Source organism: Oratosquilla oratoria, chromosome 12 (genome assembly GCF_046742065.1).
Source record: "Oratosquilla oratoria isolate Oo_2021 chromosome 12, ASM4674206v1, whole genome shotgun sequence".
In the NCBI taxonomy this organism is placed as follows: domain Eukaryota; kingdom Metazoa; phylum Arthropoda; class Malacostraca; order Stomatopoda; family Squillidae; genus Oratosquilla; species Oratosquilla oratoria.
Window position 1 is genome coordinate 65,288,315 of NC_134788.1, and position 15,308 is coordinate 65,303,622.

Sequence of the window (15,308 nt, forward strand, 5' to 3'; positions counted from 1 at the left end):
GAGCGTGTAGTGTTACTGTTGGATAGTGTAATGCTGTTGAGTGTTTTGTACAATTTGCTGGTGTTTGTTTTGTGATCAAGTGTATTGATAAAGTTTTGCCAATTTTGTGTTTTTTTGTTCATGTATTTTATTGGCAATCACAGTGTTTAGTGTTTGTATTTGGTCTGCTATGTTTTGAGGGATAGGTGTGGGGGTACCGTGTTTAAGTGTGTCACGTTGTCTGATGAGGCTTTGGATTTCTGGTGTGAAGTTGGGGTTGTGTGATTTTCTGTTGCCTCTAGGGATGTATCTCTTGTCTGCATTTTGTATGATTGTATTAAAAGTGTGCACAGCATTGTTTATGTTTGTGATTGGTGTACTATTAAGTGTTTCAAAATGTTGTTCTGTCTCTTCAATAAAAGCTTCCCAGTTAGCTCTCTTGTAATTGGTGTAAGTGTGTCTGTGGCCAACTGGGGTGCATCTTGTTTTGGTGGTGATGATGATTGGAAGGTGGTCAGAGCCAAGGGTTCCGACCACTCTCCATGATGTTGTTGGGGTTAGGCAGGGGGAGCAAAAGGTGATATCAGGAGAGGAGGGAGTGTAGAGGGCTTGGTGTGGGATATGTGTATGATTATGTGTGTTGTTCATGATAGTCAATGAGTCAAACTGAGTCTGTATATCAAGCCCTCTGTCTGTGTCAGGGTTGTCGACATACCAGGCAGACGACTTGGCGTTGAAGTCTCCACCCATGATCAGGTTGGGGATTGAGGCTAGTTGGCTAAAATGAGGCCTGAAGGTGTCTGGAACTGGGGGGGAATGTACATGTTAACTATTGTCAGTGTTGATTTGTTGCCTGTGCGGATTCGAATGGATTGGATTTCTGTTGTGTTATCTGTGGTAGGGAGGAGAATTTTGGTTGTGGCACTTGTGTCCACAAAACAGATGGAGTGGTGGATCAGGGTGATGAGTCCACCGCCATAGCCGTCAGTCCGGTCTTGTCTGATGGTGGTGTAATTATGAAATGATGGTGTTTTGTGTGAGTGTCTTAGTTTTGTTTCTTGTAAAATCGCAATGTGTATGTTGTGTTGTTTAAGAAAGTGTTCAAGTTCATGTTTTTTCGTGTTAATACCGTCAATGTTGTGTGTTTTGTATGTGTTGTATGTTGCCGTTTGGGGTTGAGGTTGGGGTGGGAGTGGGGAAGGTGTAGGATCTGGGTCAGAGGTGGGGGGGAAGGAGAGATCGGGGACAAAGGAAGGGGAGTACTAATCGGGGGTAAGGGCAAAGGGAAATTGGGAGTGGGTGAGGGTGCTGGCTGTGGTTGGGGAGGTGGGAGTGGGGTTACTGGAGGGCAGGTAGAACATGTCCAAGTGTTTGTGTATTGGTTTGTGTCAGCAAGTGTTGTACAAGTGAGGTGGGCCCAGTTTTTGCACATATTGCACTGAACTGAGCCCTTTGTCTGTCTGCTCGAAGTAATGGGTTTAGAGCATGTTGGGCATGTGTATTTTGTGGTGGGCCCAGGATTGCTCTCTACATCTCCAGCTAAAGGTAGAAGAAGAGGGGTGATCGCCGGAAAATCACCCCTCGGTGCAGAAAAAACGTAATATTGCATGTTGGGAAAAAGGATTGTGGTACTCCCCAAGGTAGGCGTAGCTCCTCTTGGGGATCGGTGCCACCTGCGTAGAGCCGGTGGCCAGGGGTGGTTGCTGCCGTTTGGCCCCCAACTCTTGGGGTTGGGGGGTGGTCCCACGACGTAGACGCTGCAGCTCCAGGACCTACCATATGTGTTGGTCAGGTCGATGGAGGTAAGGTCAACCCCTCACCCCACCCTCCTTGTATTGTCTCCCTCCTACGGTTGCTACCTGATACACTTAAGGGTCCGTCAGGGGCAATTATTCGAAAAAATCTGGTACATGAACGAATTTTAGGAAAACATTTAAAAAGAATCTCTATGATGTTGGCAACACTCCTACAAAGTTATAGAGCTGTATTTCGTTTCTATCTTTTTATACAGAATAAAATAGATAAATTATTGGCAACCTCTGGCAACCCCATTGCGTATCAAATATTCTGTATATTGGAATAGCGTTAATTTTTTCTATAGCTATTTTGTTTTTTGCTACGGAATTGTGTTTATGGAGGTATTTAGCAACTCCTCCCACAAGCGTAGATCCAGAAATAGCACACATCAGGGCATCAGTACCCATCCAAACGTCAAAGTAAGGTCACGTTCTTTTGAAGCTCTCACCGTGCTTCATATTTTTGATTCCTCACTGTAATTTCTTGCGGTAATCATGGCAAGATTGACGAAAAGCCAGCGAGCAAGGAGGAAGAATGCAGTGAAGGCCCTTGCGTGCCAGATGAAGAAACGAGAAGGAAAAAAACAAACAAACGAAGAGGACAGCATCCAACAATGTTGGTTATAAAGAAGGATTTGTTGTTCCTCTTCTTGAAGAACCCTACACCCATATTCATAAGTCTGCCCTCGAAAGAAGAGACAAGAAACGAGAGGAGAAAAAAAGTGAAAAGTAAAAGTGGTAAAGTGACCAAAAGCGGGGACTATGGGGCTGGGGCCTTTTAAAAATGTCGCGCAAAATTTAAATGCCTTCTCATGTACATTTAATGTTTTTGTTCTTTTTGTTGTTATTTCTTCGGTTGTTCTTGATGGATTTTTGTCATTTTTGTTTCATTTGAAAGATAAAATTATGCTCTTTATTTCCTATATTAAAAAATAAAAGAATTTTTTTTTCTATTTATGAAACCTGAATTTTGCAGCATCTTTGAAATGTTCAGAAAAGAAAATTCACAAAAAATCAGAGGTATAAGTTTGGTCAAATGTACAATATAACAAATATTCCCCAGAATCTAAGCTTGCAATATATACCAAGCTTAATTATGTGGAAGGATTTCCATATGATTAATTACAGCTTCATTAAACTTCATTATAACTTCATTATATCTTCACTACACTTTATATATACATGTGAGGAATACAATACCCAGGGGAATTATAGACAAATGTAAATGGTAATTATACCTAAGTTCATCAAAGAGATTCAAAAAGTTATAGGACATGCTCCCTTATAAAGCAACCTGACGGTCCCTTAAACACAACTCTATATCTCTTTCAATTAGTCTTTAGATGTAATATACGAAAGTACTTACTGTCTATAAGTTTCTCTTCTGTTGTGGTTATTTTGCTTCACACCACACGGTCCCTATGCTATTTTTCCTACCGTCTAACTTGTAACATAGCCAAACCGCGTCCCTCCTTCATTCCACGCACACACACATGCACACACCCGTGGCCCTCACTACACGGCCCACGCGCGCTGACCCCACACCTTCTCCTGGGGTCACCAACTCCTCGTGCCTTTTGATCCCCACGTCCCACCTGGGAGGTGCCAACCGCGCGTCCCAGTCTGTGCCACATTCACCTCCCCCCCACACACACATATACACACACCTTGATCTCGAGGTCAACTTATTCTTCGTCTCCTACTTCATAGTCCTGCAGCCATCTCGAAGGACGCGTGTCGCGGCGGGGTCTCCACGACACCGCCCCCTCGTTCACCACCAAGTCGTGACTCTCGTCCTCATCCTCTTCGTCATCCACCAAACAACGAAGATCTAGAATATGTCACGGCACTCCCTTGACAGAGGTGTTGTTCCGTGAATTCACCTCCGTTACGATCCCTCACCCTTATCTTCAAGCCAAACTCGTCTATTAACTCCCTCAGGATCCCAAGACGGCATTCCACAAGGACCTCTTCAGCTCCCTTCGTGCGTACTCTCTTCTCAGCCGTTAGCACTGAGTTCATCCACCCCACTACTGTGGCTGAGTCAGTCCTGATTTCGATCTCACGCAGCTCCCATTTCAGCGCAAAATTGAATCCTTTTATAGCCGCGTCCAATACGTTGATGTGATGATAGTTATCCCTTTTTTTTTCGCTGACACGCTCCATCTTCGTCTACCACGCCTCCTATCTCCAAGACGACGCCCGTTGCTATGCTACTACGGGTATAGACAGTTGCTCACCGGACAGTTGCTCACCGAACAAGTAATAAATAGGACATTTGCTCACCAATGGATTATTTTTACTTTTCTTGAACTTAATAACAAATAGTATGTAGGATGCTTTTAGTTATATTAAAGTTTATTACAGCAATAATATACAAACAATATACAAACTTAATAACATAATATACAGAATGTTTTAGTTATATTGAAGCTTATAACAGCAATAATACAGGATTCTTTTGTTATATTGAAATTTATTACAGCAATAATACATAAACTTTCATATATAAGTTTTTAATTAATCATAAAATTCAATACCAATTTCTTCCATCAATATATAGTGATTACAGTTTTACAACTGGTGCATTACTGAAGTGGGTTCATTGTCCTTTGTGGTTTACAAGTCCAGTCTAATGGTGTGGCCAACTGCATTTAGAAAGTCAGGAAGACACTGACTTCTTACAGCATACCCCTGGCACAGATAAAGTAGATATTTGTCATAATTGTTAGAGGCCAAGAACTTATCAAACTCTACAATATAATCTAATGCAATGTTTTAGTTGGTTTCAGTGACTCCTTACCCTAACACTTCTAGCTCATGAACTAGAAGTGTTAGGGTTAGGAGTCAATTCAGACTATGAAAGTAAAATTTTCCACTTATTAAATGACAGAGATACATACGAACAACTGACAAAGAATCCACCAAAGAACACGACCTCTGATTTTAACAGACGTGCTCGTGATATTGTAGGTAAAGAAATGTTTAAAAAGCTGAAAGTTATTAATCCACAGTAACCAAACTTTTACGGTCTCCCAAAAATTCATAAAGAGGACATCCCTTTTAGACCAATAATATCAAGTAGGAACTCCTGCTTAACAAGACCTCAAAATGGCTCACGAAAATATTGTCGCCGTTTGTAGGATGTTTTTCAATGTCTCACATCAAGCACTCGGAAGAGTTCATAAGTAAAATCATAAGCCATAATTTACCAGCCAACAGTAAAATACTAAGTCTCGATGTAGTGTCCTTATTGCTGTAATAAACTTCAATATAACTAAAAAAACCTGTATATTGCTTGTTATTAAGTTCAAGAAAAGTAAAAAATAATCATTTGGTGAGCAAATGTCCTATTTGTCACTTCTCCGGTGAGCAACTATCCGGTGAGCAACTGTCCTACACCCATGCTACTAGCTCCATCGTACCACACTACGCCTGGGCCCTGTTGTGGTGCGCTCCACTGTCCTCTCACTGGATCATCATGTTTCATCCGCTGTACGACGTCACGTATCATCGTTAGCGTGGCCTCATCAACCTTCTCTCCCGATCCATCGGCCCTGACCGCCTCTTAATATAGCTGCACGCTACACTGAGCCAACCGGCGATCGGGTAGTGACCCACCAATTTGCCACACAGGAAGAAGAGCTCTCGTTTGCTCATTTCGTCCGTAACCTTAGGGATCTCGTTGCTTTTCCTGAACAGCAGGTTTCCAGTCCCGTCTCTCTCCAGTCGCAGTCCCAACACCGCTCCCCCTTCCACCGGTCCCGGGTCCTTCGCTACTAATCCGTACCTACCGAGCCAAATGTTCCACTACGTCCGTCGCTGATACCTACCACGCTACCATCCACACTTGCATGTCATCGAGGTACGAGTCCGTGCCCTTCTTCATCGTTTCAGTCTTCTCCAGTACGGTCTTCAGGATCCTCGGGGCTGAGCACAGCCCAAACCCCAGTCTGGTAAGCAATACGTTTTACCTTTATATCTTACAAGTTAGTACTTCCATAGCTTCTTCGCCACGTGAATTTGTAGGTAAGCCGCCCGCAGGTCTACAATCGTGGACGCTCCCCTCATTTGGCGCCATCTGCGTAGGGTCTCATTACACAAGTCTACAAAATCATCGCCAGTATGACACCTCACGAACTGGTTTAGTTCTCGGTTGGCTGTACCACTGCCCGCCATCAAGGGCAACATTCCACCCTCCAGTGGTTCCTCCCAAGGACTCAAAATCCCACCATCAATCCACCGCTCTACTTCGGGGTCAAAGTCGTCCCTCACCCCCTCTCTGAGAGTCTGCTTGTAGCAGTCGACTTTGTTCTTCAAAAGAGGTGAGCCTTCTTTCAGATACCACTCTACACTTCTGGCCAACAAATTTCACCAGGAAGTCTTCGTCCTCAATCGTGCAAGGCACCGCTCTCTCGACAGGGCTAAGTTTTGCGGTGGTACTGCCCTCCACAGCCCTCATTGCCATTCCTACGTCCACTTCCGGCCTCAGCCGGGTCCTCGTCCATTCTCCCGTGCTCGAGTCGCGTATCGCTCCGATCCTCACTTGTCCGGCGATAAACGTGACTTCTCCAATCTGAGTAATTGCATCCATTCCCAGCACCACGTCGATTCCCATTCTAACTGTTCTAATGACGAGCACTCTTAGTAGTATCTGACTGCTCTCGACCATCATTTCAATTTCCTGGTCACCTTCACACTTTGTCTCTCTCCCGTCGACTGTCATCAGGGCCACATCTCCCTGTCTGAACTCTTGAACCACGTCGGTCATCACAGTCGTGGTTGAACAGCCGGTATCTATTAGCACCTTCGGGCGTCTTCCCCCCAGCCGGACATCCACGTCAGGAGCCTGGCATGGGCTATCAATTCGTCCATATTCGCCGTCACCCCACTGTTTATTCCTTGTAGTCCAGTGGATATGCGACCTGGAAAACCATTCACAAACACCATCCTCACTAGTTTCTCCCAGCCTTCGCCCTCGAACGTCAAGAGGCCAGCTAACCTTCTAATTTCGTTGGCGAACACATCAACCTACTCGCCTGCCCAGCCTATTCTTTGCAGCTGACCAAACGCATCAAACGGACTCTCACCGAAAGCCTCTTTCAATATTTTCTTAACCTTCCCCGCATCCAATTGATAATCGGCAGCCATTTTCAGATAGATGGCTAACACGTCCTTCTCTAGATGAAGGGCAATATAGCTGGCCACGTCCGTCACTCCCGTTAGCTTCGCTACCAACTCCGCCTTTTTAAGCCACCTGGCTACGTTTCCATTTCCATCAAACGGCATTAAGGTGATATTGTTCATCTTGAATAGCTCCCTGGATCTCGTCGTCTCGCCCATCTTGGTGCCTAAATAGCTTGTAAACTAAAATGGTGATTTATTTACTCTATTTTTGTAGAAATCCCGCTCCTGCAGTTGCTTCTGCTTCAGTCTTTAACCCTCCTTGGATTCACACCACACAGTCCCTATGCTATTTTTCCCACCGCCTAACTTGTAAGACAGCCAAGCCGCGTCCCCCTTTCATCCCACTCACACAGACATGCACACATCCGTGGCCCTCACTACACTTGCCCAGGCGCACAGACCCGCGGGCGTCCCCCCCCCCTCCCAGGGTCACCACTGCTCGCGCTTTTTCACAACCCCCCACCCCCACCCAGGGGTGCCAACCGCGCGTCCCTATCTGTGCCATATTCACCTCATTCACACCACAGTAACACTGTTATTTATCAAATCAGAGTAAGAAACATAATTCTCATATTATTACATCTTTCCCGTCAAGAATCTTAGGTAATATTGTATTGAAAAGGACAATGCAACCAGCGGCGGCGCCAAGGGGGGACTTGGTGGGTGGGGGGGCTTTAGCCTCCCCCCAAAAAAGTGGTTAGCCCCCCATTAGTCCCCCCAACTGAAATGAGCAAATTGAAAATTTAAAACACGCATTGAAATAATTTTATGAAATGGAATTTTTAATGGTTAGGTCTAAAAATTTGTCAGCCATCAGCGCTAGCCCTACCATTAACCCCCTCCCCATCTGAAATGAGGACAATATATGTGTATTATTGCGCCGTTATGCAAATTTAACTGCTTTCATTATATATGACCGACGTGCGAGCATTCCTTACTTCTGGGGTCATCGAATGTCTCTTTTATAATCAGGCCATCCTTCTAAAATAAATATTCTAAGTGTATGAAATACACTTAGTAGTGTCTTTCAGAAACTAAATTACCTGCAGCATCTAGCTGTTCATTTGTTACAAAATTTATTTGAACCTCTAAATCTTCAATTTGCATATCCTCAGCCCAGCTAACTCTACTCAGAGCATCAGCTATATACATTACATATCTTTGCCTTATATTGTACTTGCAGTGAATATTTCTGAAGTCTTAGAAGCATTTTCTGTAACCTCAGAGGGACTGAAGACAGGGATTTCTTAAAAATACTCTCTAAGGGTCAGTGTCTATAATTACAGTACCTTACTTCTACCATACTGATAAAAATTAAATTTTTCTGCTCCCAAATCTATAGCTAGGAGTTCTTTCTCTATTTTGGAAACAATTTTCTGAGTCTTGGTTAGGGACATGGCAGCATAGGCAATAGGGTGATCTTCTTGTAAAACACATGCCATTACAGTATATCTCAATGCATCAATGATCAAAGTGGCTTACAAATATCATATCTCAAAACTGGTGCTTCACTGACCATGTTTTAAGTTTTTGAAAACGTCTCTCTTGAGCTCCTTCCCAATTGAAATCTCTTCCCTTCTCCAGCAAACCTCTCAGAGGTTCATTGATATCAGCCATATTTGGAATGAACTTTCCTAAGCAATTAATCATTCCCAGAAATCTTAGTAGTTCTTGCTTATCTTGAGGGGCTGAAAACTCCTTAATGGATTTTACCTTCTTGTTGTCTGGTCTTAATCTATCAGCTGTTAATATAAGACCAATGTACTCTGCCTATGAATACAGTATTAAGAGGTTCTCTTGTAACTGTCCAGCCTCCACTTTAGTTGATACTGTCCTAAATGTATGAGTATCATCAGCAAGAGAAACCACAACCAAAGTTTCACTTGTTCATTGATGTCTGCCATATGAATGAGAAAAAGTAGAGGGCAGTATACCGAGCTTTGTGGCAATCCACTGGTGACGAAGGTTCAATAACAATTTTAATATTTTTATCCTTTTTATGAACATGATTTTCAAATATACAATACTGGGTTGCAAGAGGAATTGAATATGATGATTTGTTCTATATTTGTACATAAAATCCTTAAGCTTAATGGGTAGTATGACAAAAATTAATATTCACTTTGGAGGGCTCATCTTTGGACTAACCTGCCGGTCCATTCGATTTTCCCGACAAAACGAATAAAGATACACAGAAAAAATGTATATGCATTTCAAATTAAGATATCACCAAATCATCAGTCAACAACTATCGACCACACCATGTCTAATACCAGTTTAGTTTCTGATTAAACTAACTAAAGTCACAGCATTGGGCTTAGGTGGGGTTTGGAAATGTATTACATCAAACATGGTACACCTCACTTGAAAAAAAAATGTCCCCCCTTGTAGATCTAGGTATGGTGAGTAGGGATTCAATTTAACAGGCACATGGAGCAATATTCATGGGCCTATTGAAGTGCACAGTCTGGCTTGAAGTCTATATAACAAATCCCCACCATGACAAGGAGGTTCCCGTAAGGGAGTTCCTACTTTAGAAGCCTGAACAAAACTTCAATGGGTAACAATGTTAAATCTCTCACAACTGGGAAGCCCTGTTAACTCTCTGGCTGGCCAAACCCCATCACGAAAGCTCCACTGAAAAAAAGGGCTAAGAGCCCCCACGATTGGGAAGTCCTCGTAAAGTAGCTCCACTGGGGATTCTCCATTAACAACCTACACTGAGGCAACCTTCATGAAAACTCCCAATGTGTACATTTGGTTCATGTGTACACTTATACATTCATGTAAGTTTCAATTTGGGATTTCTATACAATTGACAGTTGTCAAAAAGTCTATCTAAAGGAACACCATGTGAGGACAGACCATTTATTATGACATTTTGCTTGTTACAGCTTTATCATGTACCAATTGGACAGGAACACTTTCTGTTTTTTTCTCTTTTTGTTGGTACTTTATATTGCTGTAACAAGTGAAACATCATACAGTACTAACAAAGACTCCATCCTTCTGTGCTGTTTTTTTTTTTATAAACCTGGAATCTGTCTTTACAATTCAATCATAATTCATAGATTTAAGTTGTTATATAGATCAAGATTAGGCTATATTGTGAGTGTCAGGTAACAAAGTCACAGAAAAAGTCACCATTTTGGCTAAGAAAAAAGGTCACAATTATCATATGGTGGCCAGTAATAAAGTCACTGGAAAAGCTGTAATTTTGGCTATGAAAGCAGGTGATTACTCAAAAATATCCAAGTCACCATGCCCTATATTAGTCTCTTCTTCACTGTGACAAACTGCTGTGCTCAGTGTACCCCAATGCATTTTCTCTCACCTGCTTTTATCTATACTGAACACAATGTGACAGATTTCCTTTGCAACTGATGATTTTCTGTGGGAAGTTGAGAGAATAAACTATCCAAACTTGTTAACATAAGTAGCTATTTTGACCCCTACCACACGTCCTGTTTTCATTTGTGTCTTCATTATAATGGCAAGTCACAATCTCTTTTCATACACTACTCTATAGAAAGAAGAGTCCCTTTCTTCAGTGCTCACATTTTCACTTGACAAAATTAGTAATACAATGGAGAACACAATGAATAAAGGAAGTGACCTGGATAAGAGGAACTGACATCCCCACAAGGTCAGATCTGCTACTAAGCAAAGAACCAGACATCATCAATTCCTTGAACTATCTTTGCCCCATTGGATAAAGTGGCCATGAAAACTTGAGTCAAAAGTAGGAACCTAACTTCAATATCAAGAAATGTTGTGTAATGGAGTTTGGAAAATTAAAAATAGAATATCAAGGAATTATAAAATTGGTGAGGAACAAGTCAAAAAAGTGAGCTCTGAAAGGGACCTAGGAGTAATAATTAGCCAAAACATGTCACCAGACAAACATATCAACAAAATAGAGAAACCCTCAACCTACTAAAGTTGATGAAAGTGGCATTTGACTATTTGGTGGAGGAAATGGTCAAGAAAATATTAGTTACTGATAAAACCAAAATTTGAGTATGCTGCAACACTATGGCCACCCAGAACTAATAACAATATAAAGAAATTAGAAAGAATACAGAGAGCAACAACAAAGATGGCACCAACACTCTCCAAATTGACATACGAACAAAGATTGTCCAAATTGGAACTACCAACTCTGGAACAAAGAAGAGAAAGATGAGATTTACCAACTATAGAATCATGAAAGGAATGGAAATCTTAGATAGAGATGATCTATTAAAAGTGGAAAATAGAAAAACAAGAGGACATGAAAAGAAACTAAAAAAGGATAATTAGAGCAGAGATCTGAAAAAGAATAGCTTCCCACACAGAGTGGTGGATACCTGGAATAAATTAAATAAGGCAACAATGTGTGCAAATACTATTCAAGAATTTAAGAACAAACTTGATGCTGATTGATACAAAGAAGGGTCACTATGAGCATAGCTCCCTTCCCTTATAATACAAGTAGGTAAATACAACTAGGTAAAAATACACTGGTCTCCAGCCTGCCAGATAAACCATATTAGGCATTTAGAAGAGAAAAGGAAAAATGCTGGCATCATGCATAACCCATTTTGTCTCCTAACATCAAACATTCTAAGAACCATATTTCATACCAAGGGATATGGCATTATCCCCTTTCAATACTAGACATCTCATATGAGGAAAGATTAAAAGCACTGGCTCTGTCAACTTTGAAAATTTGAAGAGAAAGTGGTAATATGATTACAGTATTCAGGTCACTAAATAGGATAGGTTACATTGACAGAAGAGATCCCTTAAGGTTAGGAGGGCTTAAAGAGGCTATGAGAACAAATTATGAAAGACTACATGTCTAGAGGATGTGAAGAAATAGTTTTTCATACAGATGCATTAATACTTGGAATAGCTTAGGTGATATAACCTAAGCCGGAATAAAACATGAATTCAAATCAAAATGTGATCATTGCAAGTCAAAAATATACACCAAGTTGGAATTGTATATGAATTTGATGTTGGGTATGATAAGCTGGAATGGGTGATGCTATCTAACGACTCTTGCTTCCTTCCTTTACACTACAATTAGTTAAATTCACTCGTGTGTCTCATGTCATGGTTATGGATTGAAACAACAAGGGACAAGGTCAGTGTGGCCTGTAAGACACATTTAGTCAATGTAACACAATTGTATTTCAGTTTTGTCTTATTGTGGTTTCACAATACTGATTAATACTACAATAATTTATTTACCTATTTCATTTGTTTTATACAAATCAAGGAGTCCACTGTTTCTATATCATATTAGTTCAAACTTAAACTAGACCATTTCCAACGCATATAGGTTGAAATGATGATCAGATTTTAGATATTCTGGTCCTATAAAACATTCACTACTACTTCACTAGTATAAGTTCACCACAGCATCATTAAATAAATCATAACAATTTCATACAGAACTTTGTAGCCAGGTATAAGACTTTTTTTTTTTTTTCTTATTCAAGAAGTATGTCACATTCATTTCTGCCTCGAATCCCATAGGTCTAGGTTTGAATCTAATGAACATCTCCCCACAAAACTCCAATCTTTCATGAGAAATGTGCAATGCAATATCATGTTAGAAAAGTTTCTATTTCGTGTGGGTTATTATGTGACTTTTGAAAACATCTTACAAGAAAACTGCATCATACAAGCAGCAGTAGATAGGCATCTCCTGTGTTCATCATTATATTCCATTTGATATTACTCCTTCATGAGAGAGCTACATTCCACAGGTTATGGTGGAAAGGCTTCTTTCCACATAAGACATCACATGCTATTTCAAATCTCCCTTTGGTGAGAAGGCTCCATGTTACAGGTCATGCTGCTGGACAGGCATTTCTCCAGTGTGGGTCATCATATGCTGTGTGAGCCTACCCTTTTGTGAGAAAGCTTTATGACACAGGCCACACTGGAAATACTTCTCTCCTGTGTGGGTCCTCATATGCTCTGTGAGAGTACCCTTTTGTGAGAAGGCAGAACCACACAGGACACACTGGAAAGGCTTGTCTCCTGTGTGGGTCCTCATATGCCGTGTGAGACTACTCTTTTGTGAGAAAGCTTTATCACACAGGCCACACTGGAAAGACTTCTCTCCTGTGTGGGTCCTCATATGCTGTGTGACAGCACCCTTTTGTGAGAAAGAAGAACCACACAGGTCACACTGGAAAGGCTTGTCTCCTGTGTGGGTCCTCATATGCTGTGTGAGATGACTCTTTTGTGAGAAAGCTTTATCACACAGGCCACACTGGACAGACTTCTCTCCTGTGTGGGTCCTCATATGCCGTGCGAGAGTACCCTTTCGTGAGAAAGCAGAACCACACAGGTCACACTGGAAAGGCTTGTCTCCTGTGTGGGTCCTCATATGCCGTGTGAGATGACCCTTTTGTGAGAAGCAAAAATCACAAAGGGTACACTGGAAAGGCTTGTCTCCTGCATGGGTCCTCATATGCAATGTTAGAGCACTCTTTTGTGAGAAAGAAGAACCACACAGGTCACACTGGAAAGGTTTGTCTCCTGTGTGGGTCATCATATGCTGTGTGAGACATTTCTTTTGTAAGAAAGCTTTATCACACAGGCCACACTGGAAAGGCTTTTCTCCTGTGTGGGTCCTCACATGCTCTTTGAGAGCACCCTTTTGTGAGAAAGCAGAACCACACATGTCACACTGGAAAGGTTTCTCTCCTGTGTGGGTCCTCATATGTTGTATGAGATGGCTCCTTTGTGAGAAAGCAGATTCACATATATCACACTGGAAAGGTTTCTCTCCTGTGTGGGTCCTCATATGCTGTGTGAGAGTACCCTTCTGTGAGAAAGCAGAATCACACAGATCACACTTGAAAGGCTTCTCTCCTGTGTGAGTCCTTATATGCCGTATGAGATAATTCTTTCGTGAGAAAGCTTTATCACACAGGCCACACTGGAAAGACTTCTCTACTGTGTGGGTCCTCATATACTTTGTGAGATAACTCTTTTGTGAGAAATCAGAATTATACAAGTCACACTTGAAAGGTTTCTCTCCTGCATGGATCATCATGTGACCTTTGAGGTGATTATTTCGTGAGAACACTTTATTACACAGGCCACACTGGAAAGGTTTCTCTCTGTGTGGGTCCTTATATGTCGCTTGAGATGACCCTCTTGTGAGAAAACAGAATGACACAGGTCACATTGGAAAGGTTTCTCTCCTGTGTGGATCACCACATGGTCTTTGAGGTCATGCTTTCATGGGGAATCTTGATTGCTCAGGCCACACTGGAAAGGCTTCTCTTGTGTGTGGATCCTCATATGATTAGTGAGAGAACCCTTTTATGAGAAAGCAGAAACACAGGTCACACTAGAAAGGCTTCTCTCTTGTGTGCTTCCTTGAAAGCTTTGTGAAAGTATCCTTTTTTGAGAAAGTAGAATCACACAGGTCACACTGGAAAGGCTGCTCTTCTCTGTGGGCCATCAAGTGATTTTTAAGGTGACACTTTTGTGTGAAAGCTTTATCACATAAGTCACACTGGAATGGGTTTTCTCCATTGTGGGTTATCATATGAAAAATTGATTTTGTGAGAAAGCTACATTGCACAGGTCACATTTGACAGGCTTCTCTCCTGTGTGGCTCATCATATGGTTTGTGAGAGAACCATTTTGTGAGAAGGCACAACTGCACAGGTCACATTGGAAAAGCTTCCCTACAGTGTGGGTCATCATTTGATATCTAAGATGACTAGTGATAGAATTGTGCCTCAGATGTCACACTAGGTCCTTTTCATTGTATAACAAGTATGGAATCTACAGATAGCTCTTCCAATGAAGTGGTGAAATTTACCTTCATCCTGAAGAAAAAAATTATTTATAATAACATCTTGCTCTGAAATTGTGCAATATACTCTGACAGGATAGTGGATGTTTTATACACAAACAATTTCATACCCAAGTTTGTTCCTAAGCAGACCCTTTGCACGTGCCATGACCTAACATAAAATAGGAAGAAACACTAACAGATATGGTGATATTATATTCCATTCTACTTTTTCATTAGAAATGAGGAGAAAATCATCCTATAGCTACATGTGTACTCATTCCACCAGAATTATTCAAATTTTGCTATAACTTTTCTCATCATGTTATGCTATTTGGAAGTGAGCAATGGCCCAGCTGGTGACAACAGTCATATTTTAATATAACTCCATAACAAACCATGTTTGGGCTCATAATACCTGAATCTAAACATGACCAACTCAAGGAAGGTTTATTCAGTTCATTTGTCTCAAATAAGAGATGCAAGTCACATCATTTAAGATTCACTGGTAAGTGGTGTATCTGTGTTATCAT

General features: G+C 41.5%; 1 protein-coding gene across 1 annotated transcript; it reads right to left on the reverse strand.

Moving 5' to 3' along the window:
* Positions 1-8,961: 8,961 nt before the first annotated feature.
* On the reverse strand, positions 8,962-14,102 carry LOC143031942 (uncharacterized). Its single transcript, XM_076196324.1, has one exon. The coding sequence runs from the start codon at positions 14,020-14,022 to the stop codon at positions 12,799-12,801; it is 1,224 nt and encodes a 407-aa protein (XP_076052439.1). The 5' UTR covers positions 14,023-14,102; the 3' UTR covers positions 8,962-12,798.
* Between the last annotated feature and the right edge of the window lie 1,206 nt (positions 14,103-15,308).